The following is a 19,031-nucleotide window of genomic DNA, read 5'->3' as shown; positions in this document are numbered from 1 at the left end:
CATTACAATCACTATTGAGGATTTGAATGTAGACAGAGTCAGAGGATGTTTTCACGCTCCATGGTGGAATAACAAAGGCAACAGGCAGAGCATTATGCTCTTATAGTACAACAGACATGCTGATATTATCAGCCAAAGCCAGGTTGCAGAGATCAGCCCCTTTTTGTAATCCAAAGGAAGGGTTAGGGTTAGGGAATTACATAACATTTTGCATTAAACATAGATGTACTCTTCCCCTGATAGTTATTTTGATAGCTGGATCTCTGCCTTCATATTGATTTCTCGGTCTATCATTTTTGGATTATAAACTCAGTAGTGATGATAATCACATTATTCATCTGAAGGTGAATACATCAAGGTTAATGTGTAGTGTTTTTTGTCATTGGTCACAGTGGTAATATGTAACTGTCAATTGTCAAGGCTTCAACTAAATAATAATAAGGAAAATATAGTTTGGGGAATGTTTTTTTGTGAGTAAATACAGGAAGATATGCAATACAGTGTCTTTCACACTCATTATTCACAAAAATCTAGTCACTTTTACTAGTCATACTTACCATCTCTCTCTCTCTACCTTTTTCTCTCTGTCTCACCTCCCCAGTATGGAGGGCATCAGGTTGGCTCTAGAGCAGATGGAGGCCCTGGACCCAAGCATACAGCCCTATACCAAACCCCTGGAGATGGCCATCAACTACACCATGGAGAATGGTCATCTCCTGCAGAACACCACCTCAGCCCAGAACCTCATCATGCAGGTGTTGGAGATTCTTCTGACAGGAACCAATTTACCCTCTGACACTCTCAGCTCCATCCTGAACAGTGGCTTGTTCTCTGGGCCAGAAAGTAACTCCATCGATGGTCTCATAAAGGATGTGGTTAAACAGGTCATCCAAATGCAAATGCTGGGAGACGTTCCTATGGTCTACGGGGTCATGGAACAGTTGCTGGCAGCCAAGGACACCAGTCTGATCCTGGAGAAGGTGCTTGAGTTCGGTGTCTGGTGGGGTTCGACCCAGGCCTCAGGGGTAGACCTGGTTAGCCAGACCCTGCCCCGGATGTACGAGGTGGTAAAAGCCCTCCTGTCCACCTTAACCCAGATGGGTGTCCCTCTACCTATAGACTCCAACATGTTTGTTGACCTGGCTGGGAACCTTTTGATGATGCTGAGACAGATAGCCAGCTCCAGCAATGTGCTTGGCCCCATGGACCAATACTTGAGCCAAATTCAGGATGAGATGGGCCTCCGGACCCTAACCAGAAGGACCAGACGCCAGGCTATGTGGGAGCCCAGGAGAGAACCCATGGATGACTTCATAGACCTGTTCTACATTGACTATGCTTCTCTATTCCGGGCCCTCTCCGTCCCCCCCACTTTTCCTGAGATCATGGAGACCAGCCACATGTTCCTGGCCAACCCGGACCTGGCTGTGGTCGTGAAAGGGGTGACCTGGGACCTTACCATGAATTCCTCCCAAGACGAGGCCATCGACACAGCTCTGGGTGTTCTCTCCTTCCTAACCCTTCCGACTCAGTGGAAGATCTATGAAAGCCTATTTGTGGAACTGGGTAAAGAGAGCTGGAGTCTGGAGTCGCTGGCGAATATGGATAAGCTGACTGTGGGTCTTGGAAGGATAGTGGACGTAGCCATGGTGCTCTCCCAGCAGCCGTCTGTCAACATTGCCCAGAGGGTGGGACACATTGTGGAACAGCTCAGTGACTCGATTGCTCAAATAGTCAGTGGACAGGGCCAGGGCCAGAACGTCGCGGTCAACTTCCTCTCTGCTGTCAACAACATCTTGTCTGAGAACCTGATGGAGGTCACAGATGTTGCTCCTAAAGTCACTGCTATCATCAGTCACATTCTCAACACGGTGACCAGGCCTGAAGCCCAGATGACCCTGGCTCCCTACTTGCTGGCTTTAGATCAGACCATCGACACCTTCTCCTCCTACCTTTCTGCTGAAGACCTTGTGTACTTCAACACCTCTGGGCAGATGTTGAAAGGTCTAGCCTTGCTGGTGGCTTTCCCCAGGGATCTGGAGAAGATGGTTCAGGCTAGCCACATCATCTCCAACTCTCTGGACCACCTCCTGACTTTCAAGGGTGAGACCACCCTTCCAAACGGACAGTCAATTCAGACAATCACCCACCCTCTCATCCTAAATAGCGCCCTGGCTACACAAGTGCTATGGAATCTCACTGATGCCAACCTCACATTTAGCAATGATCAGGAAAAGGAGGCCATGGTCAAAAAGACCTTCCGTGCCCTAGTAGTCCTACTACCTGAGGACCAGAGGATATACATCTTGCCCCTAGAGCAACACCTCCTCTCCGCCCTCTCGGGAGTGTCCAACACGGCCCAGATCCCCCCGGCCTTCCTGGGGATCTCCAGCCAGGTCACCATGTCTATACTAGCTATGCTCAACATGACCCACACCCCTGTGTCCCAAGACATTGGTATACGGGACATGGTTCAGGTCCTCTCTGTGGTGTCCCAGCAAGTGTCTATGAGCCTGTGGCAGGGCCTAATGACTCCCACTTCTGCCACCCACATTCCCAGCGTGTTCATGTCCCTGAACCAGGCGGTTCGCACACTGATGCCTCTATTACCGGCTGAGGGCCAAAAGTACCTCAATGTCTCGCTTCACGTCCTGGAAATCACTGCCACCAGTCTCAACTACTCTGCCGCCACCGGAGACATAGAGGGCGCCATGAATGTCGTGGCCAGCTCCATCCAGACCCTCCTGGCATCCGTGTCAGCCCCAGGCCTAGAGAGCACAGGCAGCATTGTAGGAGACCTTGAACACACCATACAGAAGCTGCTGCTAGTGCTGCAGTCCGGCCAACAACCTCTGGCCCAGGCGGTTGACATCACCCAGCTGCTCCTCCAGAGTGTTCACACCCTGCTGGGCCAAGCCAACGGCAGCATGGAGGCCAACCTGGCGCAGGTGGTTCTTCAGGGAGTGAATATCAACACAGGGCACCTCCTGATGATCAACGACACCAACTGGACACACAAGTGAGTTGGCTTTGTTTTGGACGTTTTAAAATGATATTGTGACTATAATTATGTATTTGCTTAGCAGAAGCTCTGATCCAAATTAACCCACAGGACAGGGTCTGTAGTAAGTTGATTAATTATTGCTTCATTCCCTTCGAGTAAATTGATTGAAGCCCTTATTGGTTCTCCAGGATCCATCCAAGTTCATTTTAGATTTGAGTGTTGATTATATAATATAAGGATGTTAACCCCATTTCAATAAAACCATTAAACTCCCTCAGGTTGTCAATAGTGCTGTTAGACATAGCTGACAGGGTCCCTGAGGACCTCCCCTTTGCTCCTCTCATCAAGAACATCACCCGAGGCCTGGCCGCAGAATCTCATGGTAAGTCCATTCCTCTGAACCAACTCCTCATTCAAACCACCACAGTGGCAAGGTGTGAGAATCACAATGGAATGAATCTTGCTGATTGAATTCAGACAGAGTTGATGAAGAGGAATGTACATCACACTCTCATTAGTGGTAAGATGAGGAATCCCTAGAGGGGCATATATTTTTGCCAAGTTAACTTTCCCTTCTATCTTCCTCGATGTCTCAACACTGACTAATTGTTCTTCCCATTGTGGCAGTTATATTGACACTGCAGCCACAATCTGGCAGCCAACCAAAAGTGCTCTTTACGTGTTCCCAGGCATAATTTCACATGACTTGCCAAACAAGTTGTATGAATCAACTCCTCCCCCCTCTTTAACCTTCATCCTGCTCCCAGTTCTTGTGAAACCTGCTAAATGATAGCTAATGCTGTTGCATTGTAACAGAATAATAATGGATTTAGGTCATGTGCGTGGAATCCACTATATGTTTAATTGCCGCTTGGCAGGAGTTTCAGATGACACAGAATGTATTGTAGCTCTCTCCAACTAAAATAATTAAACACCTTAACATATGATTTAATCACTTACTCCTTCAATGTGAGCCTTAACACACACACACAGAGACTATAAATTCTAATTTAAATGAAGGGCAAAAACAATACACCGTAAACTACATGTGTGTATAATACCCTTTTGATTGCGCTCAACTTCACAAACAAAACAATATCGAAACAATTAATTTTGAAGTAGTGCGTTCTAACATTCTAAACTTTGAATGAGTATGCCTCCACTCACGAGCCCTGATCTGCTGTTCCTCTCATCTCATGTGAAGCTCAGATAACAGAGAACCTTTAAAACATGTAAGTAGCTCCTGATTGCCATATCCTATGACAAATAGAAGTTTCGCTGGAAAGTTCTCTCAGCTATCACCTTTGGGACTTGTCAGACCTGTTCTCCCACATGACACTGCAGAATTTGGGCTACCCTCCCGTCCTGTTTGTGGATTTCCACGCTCTATTTAAGTCATATGATGCCTGACTGTAAATGAGGCTCTTCCTATTGGTCCCCAAAGGGATATGGTGTTGCTTTGTCACCTTTGAGACTTATCGAGGCTAATCCCTTCCCCTTCTGCCCCTTCCCCCAATCTCACTCTCTCTCTCTTTTATTTATTTTGTTTTATTTATTGTAATTTATCTATTTTTATACAGTCTCTTTTTAGTATCCTTTAATTCTATTTTATTTAAGTGGTTGTAGGTACAACAACACATTTCACTGCATATTGTACCATGTATAATCATGTATGTGACAATTTATTTTTACATTTACTTGATTCTCTCTCACTTTCTACTATTCAGAGAACCTGGCCCTCCTGCAGCGTGCCATCCAGTCAGGCCATTTACTCATCAACACCACTTGGACAGATGAAAATTTCAGCAGGATACTGAACCAAATGTTGTCCACGGTTAGATCATCTAACATCCAATTTTCATCTGTGGGGCGGGAAGCTGTGTGTCATACTGAAATTAACAGCTTGTCTCCAGTCAGCTTCTAGGATGAGACAAACAAACACCTAACACAATAACACAGCATTGTTTCGAAGCACACTCCCATGCACACCCAGAGAGCAAGCATTGAAAACGTATTACCCTGTATCTTTTGGACTTATTCACTGGATCTACACTCACTTTCACTGCCATGGTTTGTTGTGTGGTATGCTGTGTGTCCTAGGTGTGTGCCATAGAGAAGATGGGCTCCATTCAGCAGCTGCTGCAGAGTATGTCTGTCAGTCAGGGGCTGCTGTGTGAGACGGTGCTGCCTGTCACCCAGGCCATGTATGAGCTCACCAAGAATCTGGTCCAGGACAGCTCAAACCTGTATGATGCCCTCTTTGAAACTTTCATCGGAGACCCCATGACCTACAATGTCCAGACTAACTGGTAAACCTTTGCTTTAAAAAAATGAATAATAATATAATAATAATAATATAATAATAATAATATACGTGAGTGCGTATGTTTTTCTCAAACTGTTTTGGAATCACACGTGAACACTTGTGTTTGTGTGTTTCAGGACCTCCATGTTCAGTGATGCGTTTGGTCTGAATGTCAGCTCCCTGATGGAACTCAACATCAACATGACCGGTCTAGGTACTGTACACTTCTGTCCCACTTGGAATAGTGCAAGACGACAGAAATCATTCTCAGTTTTTTTTTCTATTGAACCACCAATTGTACCGTACACACACAGAACGAAGCATTAGCATTTGGTTGAATTTATAAATGATGTCGTCACTTACAAAACTCTCCCAATATACCCTTGGGTGACCAGGAGTGGCCAAAGTGTCTGAGATCCTGAGGAACAAGACAGCGTTTCTTCTGGACATCCAGACTCACACAGACATCCCGATACAGGCGGTAGAGCTGCTGATTGACACCAATCTGCCTAGCAGCAACCTCCAGGTAACATCACTGCCCTCTCAACCTGCTTCTGTAAAGGGTCTGACAATCAAATCAAGTGAATATACATTTACATTTAGTCATTTAGCAGACGCTCTTATCCAGAGCGACTTCCAATAAGTACAGGGACACTCGTATCCAGTACAGGGCCTTTCCCCCCGAGGCAAGTAGGGTGAAGTGCCTTGCCCAACGACACAACGTCATCGAACTGGCAACCTTCTGATTAATAGACCGATTCCCTAACCGCTCAGCCATCTGACCAGCCATCTGAATATAGTCATGACTGTTGCCTAAGCTCCATTCTCTGCTCCAGATCCTGTCCTGGCTGGTTAACATGCACTACTGTGACAACCCTGCCAGCCTGACCTTGAACCTCACAGACCAGGTCATCTTCAGGATGTTCTGCTCCCTGCCACCTGTTCAGTGGTACAACTTCATTGTGCTGATGGCCCGCCACATCAACTTGGAGAGTGTTATCTACAGGGTAAGAGGCCTTTCCCTCGCACTGTCATGGTTGGAGTTAAAACACACAGGTGTTATGTTTGTCAGACGAGAAAGGTCACAATTAACGCTGTCTTCTTTGTTAGTCCTCAAAGTAAATGAATGGGTATTGTCAACTTTTCTTCACAATGCTGTCACTCTTGACAGGCACAGTGCCGAAAAGTAAATTGGCATATGTCGTACTGTAAAGGTTAAACAGCTTTGCATGCCATGGTGTTTTTGTTGTGATTACATTTGTTTCTTCAGTCAATGCAACCCCAGTTGATTTGATGCACATGTAGATAGATGGTGTACACTAACAGCGTGTTCAAAATAGAGCCATACGTGTTTTCATGTGTGTGTGTGTGTGTGTGTGTGTGTGTGTGTGTGTGTGTGTGTGTGTGTGTATGTGTGTGCTTTCCTCTATCAGCTGGTCTTGTCCAGTGATTTGCAGAGCGTGGTGGGGATCATGCTGCAGATGGCCAAGTTTCTGATAGACATGATGGGCAAGCTGCTTCCTTCCATCAACCGCCTGCAGGATTACCTGCTCTCCATCGGTGACCTCAACCTGGTGGCAAACACAGAGTTCCGTGGTGTGAGTAGTGCTCTGCTCCCGCTGTCTCTTTCTGGACTCCCGGCCTCCAACTCCCAGTCCAGCTGTTCTCCATTTTGAACCTGTCTTCTGTACTCCCACAAGACCCTATTAACTTCACAAGACATTATCTTCCTCATTCCTCTATCGTCTATCTGTAGTCAGCCATGACATTATAGTTCATGTAACACTGTTCCTGATCCCCCAAACTCCTGCCTGGCTGTTTGGACATAAACAAACTGAAGGGGGAAAAAAACATTGTTTGTTATTCCCTTTGAACCTGTTTGTATCCCCTGTAGCTGGTGCTAGGAAAACGGTCTGTGATGTCCAGCAAAGCCACATTCACCACCGTGTCCAAGGCCGTCTGCAACCACGGCATCATGTCTCTGCTCGGCATCTCCAAGCTGCCCCTCATGGACGCGTCTGACCCCTCCACACAGCAGTACCACAAGATCGATGACCTGGTGGAGAAGTTCAAGATCCCTCGCGATGCCAGTAGGAGTCCGCCTTGTGCTAGACATGTTCGGAGACGAACGAATTCACACCAAAAAAACGTGACTTCTATGCGCTTGACAGTGACGTGTGTTACCACAACAAGCTTCTTTTTTTTTCGCTTTGCAGCTCCGTTCTGCATGAGCCTCTACCTGGACATGGTGAACACCACTGGGGGAGCCATCGCCTGGGCCTTCCTCAAGCCTATGCTACTAGGCCAGGTCCTCTACAGCCCTGACACACCCCTGACCAGAGCCATCATCCAGAAGGTACTCCATGAAAATGATCCCAGCTCTCCTCCACCCAGTGTACCCCCTGCCTCCCTCCCCCACCCACCCACCTACACCCACACAAACAAGCACATCCACTATTTGCATTTGACAGTGTTCTTCTGCTTTGTCTTCCAGTCCAATGCCACTCTGCAGCAGTTTGCCAACCTAAAGATGTACTCTGAAGACTGGCTGCAATCCTCCTCCTTCATCATGCAGTCAGCCAAGATACTGACCCAAACTCTGCCAATGCTTCAGGTAAGGCTTAGCACTTGGAGCTATCATATGCTGCTGTGAGCTGGATATATGGTCTGACTTCCACACCATGTATCATTCTGACAAAGCACAGGGAAAAGGACAGTTATGCTGTGTTGAAGCCACCCTACCCCACCTTGATGTTCTTTGCCATTTTGCCCGACAGAATTCCCTCAGCATCCCCTTTGTTAAGGCTTTCATCGAGAGTCAGACTAACATCAATGTGGGCAACATGAAGGATACGCTCAGCAGTTTCTGTGAGTTTGAATCTTTGTCTTGAACCCATTTAAACAGGCCTTGCCCCGTCATAATTGGATGCCTCTAAAATATCAGCAAAATGCTAAAGTAGCTCCAACCATTCTGCCTAAAATGTTGACCATGTTGCCATTCAATCTTCCTAGCCAACATGACCACCTTGTTGGAGAGGAACAAACCCATCGTCCAGCAGATCACAACGCTCTCCTCCCTCATGAAGAACCTCTCCTCCTGTATTAACTTTGACCGCTACCGAGCCTACAACTCATCCAAGGATCTGAACACTGTGGCGGAGAAACTGGCCAAAACACGAGACCTCTATGCCAGTGAGTGAATACTGTTTAATGTTAGCTTCCAATCTTGTTTGGTTTCCGTATTTTGGTCCTCTGTACTTTCGGTATTCAGATGGTGGATTTTCTCTCTCTTTGTTAATTGTCCTCTCTTGCTCTCGCTCTCTCTGTCTCTCTCTCTCTCTCTCTCTCTCCTCCCTAGGTGTCATTTTCAAGCTGCCCAAGGATGGCGCCTCTTCCAGGAAGCGCCGGGACACCTCAGGCCAAATCCTCCCTCCCAAAGTGGGCTACACCATCCGCATGCACATCGACAACTCCATGCGTACCGACCGCACGCGGACCCCCTTCTGGATCCGGAGCGCGCAAATCTGGCCCCAGGCGCTGCGCTACACCCGCGGCTTCGTCTACCTGCAGGAGACCATCGAGAGGGCCATCATAGAGACCCAGACGGGCCGGAAAATCGCCGAACCAGCGGTCCAAGTCCAGGCCTTCCCCTACCCCTGCTACTACAGGGATGAGTGAGTCGTGCATACGCACACGAGAGGCGTTCCGTTCATTTCAAAACATGTCGACCCTTATTGAGCGACGAGGGGAAGCGTTGCATATTCATGCGCGTGCTCCCGTGCAACGTGTCAAGAGGAACACGGGCCATCAAACGTGCACGATCGTGCGCTCCAGTGCAACCTCACCGCCACTTGCATGTTCTACACGGACTTGCATATTTATGCACACGCACACAAATACAATCTAATCGCTCATACCTTTCAGTGAACAGATAAAGCAAAATAAATAATAAAGAACAATCAATACCCCTTCAGAGTTCAGCATTGGGTAAAACATAAACTATATACCGTGCATCAATACTGGACACTGTTTCCAATAAATCATAAGGGGGGATAATGTCCATGTTTATGTCTTGCCGTGAGTGCTTCTAAAGCCAGCACTGATATCTCATCTCACTAAAGCAGCTTTCACTGTCTTTAGCTGGCTGTGTCTCATCCATGTGTGAGATATGGGGATCCTTGCAGCTCCATTGCATTGATTTATTACACAACGCATTACACCGATACGATCGCTCCTGAAATATTACTTGTATTATAACAAACAGCGTCTAGGTCCATGTATCAGGGTCCATATCTGATAATGGCAACCCCCAAAAAAACTTGAAAGTGAATTATACGAGGTTAGGACACTGTAGTCTGTCTCTTTTTCAGTGGCAGATTATGAGTGACAGTCAGTGTGCGCAGCGTAGCTTGCGACATCAATTCCGGAGTGTCTTCGTGTTTTGTTTGACTGACAGCTGTGGGTTCCCTTGCTCCTCAGGTACCTGGAGAGCCTGGCATTTGCGTTGCCATTGGTATTGATGCTCTCCTGGGTGCTGTTCATCGCCGACTTTGTCAAGAAGCTGGTTCACGAGAGAGAGCTCCGATTACATGAGGTAGGGCGACAAAAAAACAAGACACACAACATTTTGTGTGCAGTGCATATTATTCCTTTTCTTTTTCTAATCATTAAAAATCCAGATAGATTATTGCCCCCGAAAATGTAGGCCTATGTATTATTGAGGGGCGGGTGGTGCCCTAGGCAACTGCCTTGGTTGCTTGTGCCTAGAAATTCCCCTGGTTGTCCGTGTATACTTGATCTCTGTTAGAAGCATCTATCGTCAAACATGAACAAAATGGCTGGTGTTTTCGTTCCTCTACCTGTCCCTCTCTCTCCCGCTCATACTTCATCAACTACCTGTGTGACGACATCCTGACTCAACCTGTCACCCCCCACCCCCCTCTTCTCCCAGTACATGAAAATGATGGGCGTAAGTCCCACGAGCCACTTCTTTGCCTGGTTCCTGGAGAGCGCCACCTTCCTGCTGATCACCATCTCCATTCTCACCATCATCCTGAAGGCGGGCCACGTGTTGCCCAAGAGCGACGGCCTACTGATCTTCCTCTACCTGTGCGACTACGGCCTCAGCATCATCGCCATGAGCTTCCTCATCAGCTCCTTCTTCGACAAGACCAACATCGCTGGTCTGAGTGGCAGTCTGATCTACATCATCTGTTTCTTCCCCTACATCGTGGTCATGTCCATGGAGTCCTCACTCACCGCCGCTGCCAAGAACGCCCTGGTGAGGACAGAGTACAGATGGGGGCTAGGGGTGAGAGAGAGAGAGAGAGAGAGAGAGATAGAGAGAGAGAGAGAGAGAGAGATGGATGGAGTTATCAGTGCTAGATGAGGCAGTACAAAACAAATGTTGGGCTGGATTTAGTCTACAGTTCTGGATACAGTGTATCTGTGTGACAAAAGAGGAAGGTATTCAAAATGGGCAACATACTGTAACTTTGAAATGAGAATTTACAGAGCGGGAGAGAAATTCAGCTCCGAAGACTGGGATAGATGGGATAAGAGGTGTCCTCCTAACATATTTGTCACTCGTTTCCCACAGAGTTTGTTTGCCCCCACGTGTTTCAGCTACGCCAGTCAATACATCACTCGCTACGAGAACCAGGAACAAGGTAGGCGCAAGCTGGGATGGAAGCCATCTGGATGGCAGCCTTTTCATACCAACCGCGGTGAGAAACGGAGAGAATGAGGTAGCCAGCAGTGATTGAAACGGGCTGTTATGTCTCTTTCAGGAATTCAGTGGAGCAATTCGTACATTTCCCCGATGCCTGGAGACTCAGCGTCGTTCGGCTGGATGTGCTGGCTCCTGCTCATCGACTCGGCCCTCTACTTCCTGATAGGAGCATACATCCGCACGGTTTTCCCAGGTGACAGCACGACACAAGCACACATAGCCCCTCGTCGCACTTCATGAGGTACGAAGAGAGTCCTCATTCGTGCGGTTTCTGCTCCTCTCAGGAAAGTATGGCATAGCGGCACCGTGGTACTTCCCCGTGTTGCCCTCCTTCTGGGCAGACGTGCTCTGCTGCTGGGGCAGGAGACCCGACAGCACAGGGAAGGGTCTGCTGTTCACCAACATCATGCAGAGGAACCAGCCCGTCTTCTCCACTGACAAAGAAGAAGGTGCTCATCGTCTTCCTCCCCCCCCCCCCCCACCCCCCCTCCACTCCATCGCAGTTCCGACTGCCACGACAGAGGCAACATGCTTTGAGGTCCCTTTGTCGTGCTTTGACCTTGTGATATTTGTGTCATTTCCTCTTTTGTTATGTCTCCTGCTCCCCCTGCTGGTCCCCCCCCTCTCGTCTTCCTCTCCATCTCTTTACTGCTTCCTGTACCCCAACCTTTCTCTCTCCATCTCGTTCCCCCTTCTCATGCGTTCAGGGAAGAGCGGTCTGTCCCACCATGTGGACGAGGAGTTCTCCGACCTGCCCGTGGGTGTCGCTCTACACGGACTGACCAAGATCTACGGCCAGCAGGCCGCCATCCAGAACCTCAACCTTTCCTTCTACGAGGGCCATGCCACTGCTCTGCTCGGACACAACGGCGCTGGCAAGACCACCACTATGTGAGGGCCGTGGTCAATTCTGCTCTCCACTGTCTAGGCCACTTTCATCACATGGATGAAGGAATGGAGGATGGATGGATGGATGATGAATGAATGGAGGGAGGGAGGTATGAATGGAAGGGCGGATGGACGGATAGATGGATGGATAGATATTCAAATGTGGTTGTACTGTTGAGTACATCACAATCTACTTCTTTAACTATCCCCCATGTAAAGTGTTGCTGGTCAATCAATGACGTGTGAATGTGGTTGTATCCAGGTCTCTTCTCACAGGCCTCTTTGCACCATCCTCCGGCACCATCGAGGTGTACGGCCGGGACATGCAGAGCAACATTGACCAGGTCCGCAAGGAGCTGGGGGTCTGCATGCAGTACGACGTCCACTTTGACCACCTGACCACCAAGGAGCACTTGCTGCTCTATGGGCAGATAAAGGCCCCCCACTGGTCACAAAAGGAACTACAGGAGCAAGTGCACAAGTAAGTCTCCAACCAGAGGCATGAGTAGCACATTTTGCGAGTCAAATTTCAAGGTTTCACTGGGAAGGGATAACTCATTCACGCCAAAATACCTCACCTCTAACTAACTTCCTCTCTCCCTTTGCCCAGAACCTTGCAGGAGACCGGCATGTATGCCCACAGGCACAAGCGGGTGGGCACCCTGTCCGGGGGAATGAAGAGGAAGCTGTCCATCTCCATCGCCTTCATCGGCGGCTCGCGCCTGGTGGTCCTGGACGAGCCCACCACCGGGGTGGACCCCTGCTCCAGACGCAGCATCTGGGACATTGTCATCCAGCACAAGAAGGGTGACTTACACATGCATGCGCACCCCCTGTCCTCTAGTCCACCGCCCAACACACACACACACACAATACATATTCACACTGGCAGACACACTGAACAACCACGTCGTAATGCCAGGGGCCGTGTGACATTTTAGGAGATGGACAGGAAAGGACAGAAAAGCAAAGGATAGGACAGGAGGAGAAGAAAGAGAGGCGATGAGAGCGTTCCCCGTAGGGCTTTTGTTCTTATCTGGTGTCTGACTTTCAATTCAACATTTAATTAAGCAGAAATGGATTTTCTCCAGGTGCACACATGGTAGCTGTGGCGAAGGGAAGTCATAGAATCCCACGGCGGCTGTAGTATGGCCGCGATTGCTATCCGTCATGCATTTGACGGTGGAATCTGCAATTTAATTGGGTCTGTCTGAAACGATAGAGAGTGGGTTGCGCTGGGGGAGACCGGAAAAAGGTCAAGTTTTCTCACACTTCCCGGTGTCTGGCTGTCTTTGGCCTTTGGGACTGTGCTGTGTGTCCTCGTTTGCTCCTTTCCTGTTGTTAATGTGCATAATTTGGTCTGTGTGTGTGAATGTGTGTGTGTGTATGTCTGTATTTACCCACGGTTAGACCGTACCATCATCCTGTCCACTCATCACCTGGACGAGGCGGAGGTGCTGAGTGACCGGATCGCCTTCCTGGAGAGAGGTGGCCTCAAATGCTGCGGCTCGCCGTTCTACCTGAAGGACAAGCTGGCGCAAGGATACAACCTCACCCTCACCAAGAAGGTACAGACAGATGCTGTGCGGATTGGCTGTGTATCCTGCCAACTCTCTGACTATACGAACAGTCTCCTGTCCCTCACACAGATTTAGATTTGTTTTGTATTTTAGTGTTACTCTTTGCACGAAATATTCGACTTACTCAAAAGCCCTTTGATCCGACTCATCCCTTCCCCGGCAGGTCCAGGAGCCGGGCTCCAAGGTGCAGTTCAACAGTGCAGAGGTGAGGACCTTCATCCAGCAGCACGTGCCCGAGGCCAGACTGAAGGAAGGCGAGGTAGGGGACGTGGTGTACTCCCTGCCCCCCTTCACCTCCGACACCGCCTCCGCCTACCGCTCCCTCCTCTCCGCGCTGGACGCCAATCTGGACAGCCTGCAGCTGGGCTGCTACGGCATCTCCGACACGACCTTGGAGGAGGTGAGCACACGCGCGGCTACTGCACACGCCAACGGCTCGTACACCACCCCTACACCACAACGCTTGTGCTCTCAAACACGTGTGCCGCGCCAGATAAGGATTTGGAGAAAAACAACCTTCACAAAGAAATAGAACGTTGGCCTCCGGGTCTGTCTTCCACACAGCCGGGGGCGTGCGCTGCACATGTCTACACCCAGGTCCATTTACACTGGATGGTGTTTTTAGGTGTTCCTCCAGCTGACCAGGGATAACCTGGAGCCTGAGGACGACCAGCTCTGGTCTGTGTCTGAATCTGTCCCAGAGGCGTCGCCCTCCGTCGACAGCCTACCAGAGGACCTCAGTGACAGCGGCTCCAGCTTCGGGGACAAAGCCAGTAGGTTCCTCTGCTCTCTGTCTGACACCCGTGCGAGCTCTGAAAACATCGGCCGTCTCATAGGAGCAGAGAAAAAGGATCGACGAGGATGGGGAACAGTCTGTCTGCCTGTCTGTTTAAACAGAGTTAAAAGAAGGAGTTTAGGAAAGTGTTGTGTGCTCGGTAAATTCAGTTTCAGGAGCAACTATCTAACCTCCCCACCCCACCCCTCCACCATCCCCCTCATGCAGGTCTGACCGGCTCATCCACAGTGCACGGCCTGGCCTTGGTCTGGCAGCAGATCTTGGCCATGCTGATGAAGAGGATCCACCATTCTCGCCGGGACTGGAAGGGCTTGATCTCCCAGGTGGTCCTGCCTGTCATGTTCGTCATGTTAGCCATGGGCCTGGGCTCCATCAAGAGCGACCTGCAGCACTTCCCCGAGATGGAGCTGTCCCCCGTCCTGTACAATGTCGGACCTCAGTACACCTTCTTCAGGTCAGGCAGTACACGCGAAGCAATAGCTTTCCAGATAGACACGCTGATCGTAAATAGGACGGTTTTTGTGTGTGTAGGTGTTTTTGTTTTTTCTCATTCCACAGATAAAAAGTCAATCATGTTTTGCATAGGGAGTTGATTTATTTTGAGAGGGGTGGGGGTGGTGGGTAGAGGGGGGCTGGGGTGGGGGGTAGATACACCTTGAAGGGCAGGTGAATCAGAAAGAGATGGAGCCAAGTGCAACGAGGGGATGAGAAAGAGAGAGATGATTATGATTATATGATTTAGAGATGAAAGTCAGTAAGAAGGAGAGAGTCGAGGAGGGAGATGTCTTGATTGAGCAGCTCTTTGATCTGTGGAGCGTGCAGAGAGGGGAAAGTCGGAGGTATGGACATGGCCCAAAGTCTGCGCCCTCCTACTGTCCTTGATTGATGTCTGAATGAGTTGGAATACAATTTTCTGGTGCCAGATCTCACATAAGCCTGCGTATTATTGACCTACAGTTTCCAGTTCTGAATCAATTCCAGGTCATTTTCATCACAACTGCACTGTGTGTTAGCAATGTATGGATGTGCAATTACCTTGGTCTAATGAATTGTTCCCTTGACAACAGTAACCATAACTCAGACTCCAGCAAACTGGTGGACACCATGATGGCCTATCCTGGGATTGATAATGGCTGCCTGGGCAGCCCTGATAACCCGTATGTACTCCACTGCTTACTGTCGACTAAACGTTGAAGCACTTCTCCTATTAACCTTGGTTTGATTCAGTCGTAGTAACAATGAGCGATAACAGTCACACTTAGATCTGTCTACAAATATCCAGTTGTCACAAGCGGACCTAGATCTGTCCGCGAATAATCAGTCATCACAGTCCCACCAGTCTGTCTCTGCTCCCACCTGCACTGACAGTACCGCCTCCGTTTAGCATTTTGGCTCACGACATTCCCTACTGGCCTTGTCCCTCTTTAACTGATTGTGTCCTACTTTGTCTATCTGTCATCATTCTGCATCCAGTTTTGGCATTGATATTCCTTACTTTACCCCCTCTGTTTTCCACTTTGTTTTATTCGAACTCCTTCCTGTCTCTCTGTCTGTGTCTGTTTCTCTCTCGCTAGCTCTCTATCTCTCTCTGTCATCCTTTGTCCCTCTCTCTCCCTCTCTTTCGGTCTCTCTCTCTCACCACCATTCTCCGTACTCGCTCTTCGCTGGACTGTCCACATGGTATACGTGGCTTAAAGCCACATGGTATTTGTGGCTTAAAGCCTAGAAGCCCCTCTGCAGTGCGAGAATCATTTGTATTCCATAAACACTCTGTGTTTATAGGATAGATTTCCCCTCACAGGCACTCAAATCAATGTTGGCACTCATGAACCAGACCTTAGAGGCACTATAAAATTGTCAGCCAAAAAAAAAGAGACATCTAGTCGTGCAGAAGAGCTTCAGTTTGATGCCCTGTGGACAATCACTGAGGAGTGCTGAGTGTCGCAGTGCTTCCCTGACTACAGATGTGGTCTGTGATGTCATGACAGTTTAAATGGGAATAAATGTGTGATTTACGCTCAGCCATATGGATCACGGATATTGCCGCGCTTATGCATCAAAGTGTATGCGTGGATTTGTGTGCGACGGAGTCATCTTATTGTGAACCACTTCACGTGTGCACGTGTTCATCTTCTCGTCCCACTGGTTCACCTTGTGAATGTGTCTGTTGAAGGGTGTGCAGCAGAAACGCACAGCCAGACACCTGGGAGACCAAGGGGAATAGCTCGGATGTGTTTGAACCCTGCAAATGTGCCCATCAGGAACAGGTAAGAACGAGCCACTTCGAAGGCAAGTAACACAGTGACTGGACATCTGTTGTGTGCGTCAGTCGCTGTGCCTCTGTGTGTGTGGCTGGGGTTGGCTGGGGTGTTGTTATGTGTGTGTGGTCGTGGTTGTGTGCGGGATTCATTTGTGTTCCCTTCTAATTTCCTTTCAGGTGTGTCCGAACCACCAGTACCAGCCTCCTCATAAGAAGTTGCCCTCCTCCCAGATTGCTTACAACCTGACTGGTCTCAATGTAGAAAGCTATCTCCTCTCCACAGCTAACAACTTCATCAGGGACAGGTACAAAAAAAAAAGACTTCAACAATATCTAGTCTCACTTTCTCATATATATCAATACTTTTCTTTATGTCACAGTACTGTAACTGTATACAAATGTATTTAAAACATTATCTCCACAGGTATGGAGGCTGGTCGTTTGGGCAGCCACTCCCTACAAGTCTGCAGATGGACCTATTGGAAGTGCCCAAAAACAGAACCCTCTCCAAGGTAAATAATGTAGTACCTGTACCCAAAACCTCCAAACAAACATTCTCGTTCTGCTATAGTTAAGTCAATTATGCCTGAGTTTATAATTGGAGGCATTATGCTACAGATGCACTAAGATGCCTGGCCCCAGATGGAGCTGCATTATTACACTATCACTGTCATCGTTAACATGGTTTATCGCTGCACTTGCTGCTGTTATGTTTTTGCTTGAAATGTTCCTGAGATGATGATGCTTTTATTTGCATCGTTCCGAAACCGCCCCTTGGAACATTCGGGTTGACATTAATTATAGAAAAGCATGGAAGAATGTATAGGCATAACACAATACACCCCACCCCCTCCCTCTGTCTCTCTCTCTCGCTCTCTCTCTTTGTCTCTCTCTGTCTCTCTCTATTTCTCTATTTCTGTCTCTCTCTCTCGCCTGTGTAGGTCTGGTACAACCCTGAAGGTCACCACACCATTCCGGCATACCTAAACAGTCTGAACAACTTTATTCTACGCTCCAGCCTTCCTGCTGCCAAGGACCCACAGCAATATGGTGAGCAGCACACATTCTTCAAATATGTACTAGGATTCTGCACCACGCAGTAACATTCCCACATAAAAACAATGGTCCTCGAGAAGGAGTATTTCACTGGAATAGCACAACAACTCTAATTTGAAGTATTCAAATATCGGTGTGTTCTGGCTCCTCGAGGGTCTAACAAAGGGCCAATACCACACAAAATCACTTTGCAATCAAATTCCATTTATCACTTGCTGGCTCTGTGGCCCGCCTAATCTGCTGAAAGGGATTTACTCTCTCTCTCTCCAAACAGTGCTCCCGGGTAGCTTTTCGTCATGTTTAGAGAGACCTTTAAAATGATATAATGTGATTGATTGGGTCTGGGAGGTGAGTGTAGCACCCATTTGGATTAGCAGGGCAGAGCTACCAGTTCCTCAGTCCGCAGCCAGGGGGCGCTGTGTGTCCTCAGGCCTCCCGTCACGTCGCCGAATGTATACAGATGAGCAACAGAGAGCTGCTCAGAGGGATTGAACCGAGGCAGACTGACGTTTCAGTCCCATTTCAGCACTGTACCGGAGATTCACTGTCTGCCTGTGGGCAAGATTAATGCAACACACACACACATCATACCCCTCAGCCTCCACAACTCCCAGTCAATAAGAGAGTAGGGAAAGGGGGAAGGGGATGCAATCATTTAAATGTGACCTGTAGACTAACAGACTGAGATGGAAAAGGAGTCTTCAGGGATTGCCTCAAGCAGAGTCGTCGTGCCATTGTTAACTGTGTACATTCTGTGTGTTCATTGTGCGCTATATGCTATGTAACAAAAAGAAAACGTGTGTTTTCTTATTGTTTCTATACAGGTATCTCTGTGTTCTCCCATCCCTATCCTGGTAAAGTGGACGAAGAAGATACCATGTAAGAGCAAAATGGGACAAATTGACCTCGCATGAAGTACTGCACCAAGGCTAGCTGAAACTAATGCAGAGATCATGAGATGACATTTTCATCATTATCCCATTGAATTCAGTTCATTTTGCCGCTAACCTGTCTGCAACTTGTTAAGACATTTAGATTCATGTCATCACTGTCTTGGTCTAGGGCAATCTGACTGTTGTATTTAGCCATATTTGATTTTCTAAATGGATTTTCCTGAGGCTGCATTATTGATCAGGGGCCCAATATAATGTGTGTTTACTCAGAAGGTGGTGCAGAGGTGGATTGATTCTACCCTACTTCCACAAACATGGCAGTTTTAAACACTGCAGGCTATTTTAAGGACTCGGGGATTGAACACCTCTGTAGTATGTATGGCAAGCTCCCCCTTCTTCCATACTCTCTCTCTCTCTCTCTCTCTCTCTCTCTCTCTCTCTCTCTCTCTCTCTCTTGCTCTCTCTATCTCTCTCTTGCTCTCTCTCTATCTCTCTCTTGCTCTCTCTCTTTCTCTCTC

General features: G+C 48.3%; 1 protein-coding gene across 1 annotated transcript in view; it reads left to right on the top strand.

The window, feature by feature from the left end:
- The window catches only part of abca12 (ATP-binding cassette, sub-family A (ABC1), member 12), a 30,625-nt gene that overhangs the window by 3,395 nt on the left and 8,199 nt on the right, over positions 1–19,031 (top strand). The window contains exons 9-40 of the mRNA XM_067252091.1: positions 602–3,019; positions 3,283–3,386; positions 4,732–4,838; positions 5,105–5,313; positions 5,447–5,523; positions 5,705–5,835; positions 6,146–6,316; positions 6,743–6,907; positions 7,204–7,399; positions 7,526–7,665; positions 7,804–7,923; positions 8,087–8,177; positions 8,322–8,501; positions 8,668–8,983; positions 9,789–9,903; positions 10,261–10,590; positions 10,909–10,978; positions 11,099–11,233; positions 11,325–11,489; positions 11,748–11,931; positions 12,191–12,409; positions 12,539–12,735; positions 13,339–13,496; positions 13,672–13,908; positions 14,134–14,281; positions 14,512–14,758; positions 15,372–15,461; positions 16,478–16,571; positions 16,742–16,869; positions 16,989–17,076; positions 17,506–17,614; positions 18,445–18,499. Of these exons, the coding sequence (XP_067108192.1) occupies positions 602–3,019; positions 3,283–3,386; positions 4,732–4,838; positions 5,105–5,313; positions 5,447–5,523; positions 5,705–5,835; positions 6,146–6,316; positions 6,743–6,907; positions 7,204–7,399; positions 7,526–7,665; positions 7,804–7,923; positions 8,087–8,177; positions 8,322–8,501; positions 8,668–8,983; positions 9,789–9,903; positions 10,261–10,590; positions 10,909–10,978; positions 11,099–11,233; positions 11,325–11,489; positions 11,748–11,931; positions 12,191–12,409; positions 12,539–12,735; positions 13,339–13,496; positions 13,672–13,908; positions 14,134–14,281; positions 14,512–14,758; positions 15,372–15,461; positions 16,478–16,571; positions 16,742–16,869; positions 16,989–17,076; positions 17,506–17,614; positions 18,445–18,499 (7,194 nt within the window). The remainder of the gene's footprint in view (positions 1–601; positions 3,020–3,282; positions 3,387–4,731; positions 4,839–5,104; positions 5,314–5,446; positions 5,524–5,704; positions 5,836–6,145; positions 6,317–6,742; positions 6,908–7,203; positions 7,400–7,525; positions 7,666–7,803; positions 7,924–8,086; positions 8,178–8,321; positions 8,502–8,667; positions 8,984–9,788; positions 9,904–10,260; positions 10,591–10,908; positions 10,979–11,098; positions 11,234–11,324; positions 11,490–11,747; positions 11,932–12,190; positions 12,410–12,538; positions 12,736–13,338; positions 13,497–13,671; positions 13,909–14,133; positions 14,282–14,511; positions 14,759–15,371; positions 15,462–16,477; positions 16,572–16,741; positions 16,870–16,988; positions 17,077–17,505; positions 17,615–18,444; positions 18,500–19,031) is intronic.

Source organism: Osmerus mordax, chromosome 2, assembly GCF_038355195.1.
Source record: "Osmerus mordax isolate fOsmMor3 chromosome 2, fOsmMor3.pri, whole genome shotgun sequence".
Classification (NCBI taxonomy): domain Eukaryota; kingdom Metazoa; phylum Chordata; class Actinopteri; order Osmeriformes; family Osmeridae; genus Osmerus; species Osmerus mordax.
The sequence above is the reverse complement of the archived record's forward strand: the minus strand, read 5'-3'. Positions and strand labels throughout refer to the sequence as shown.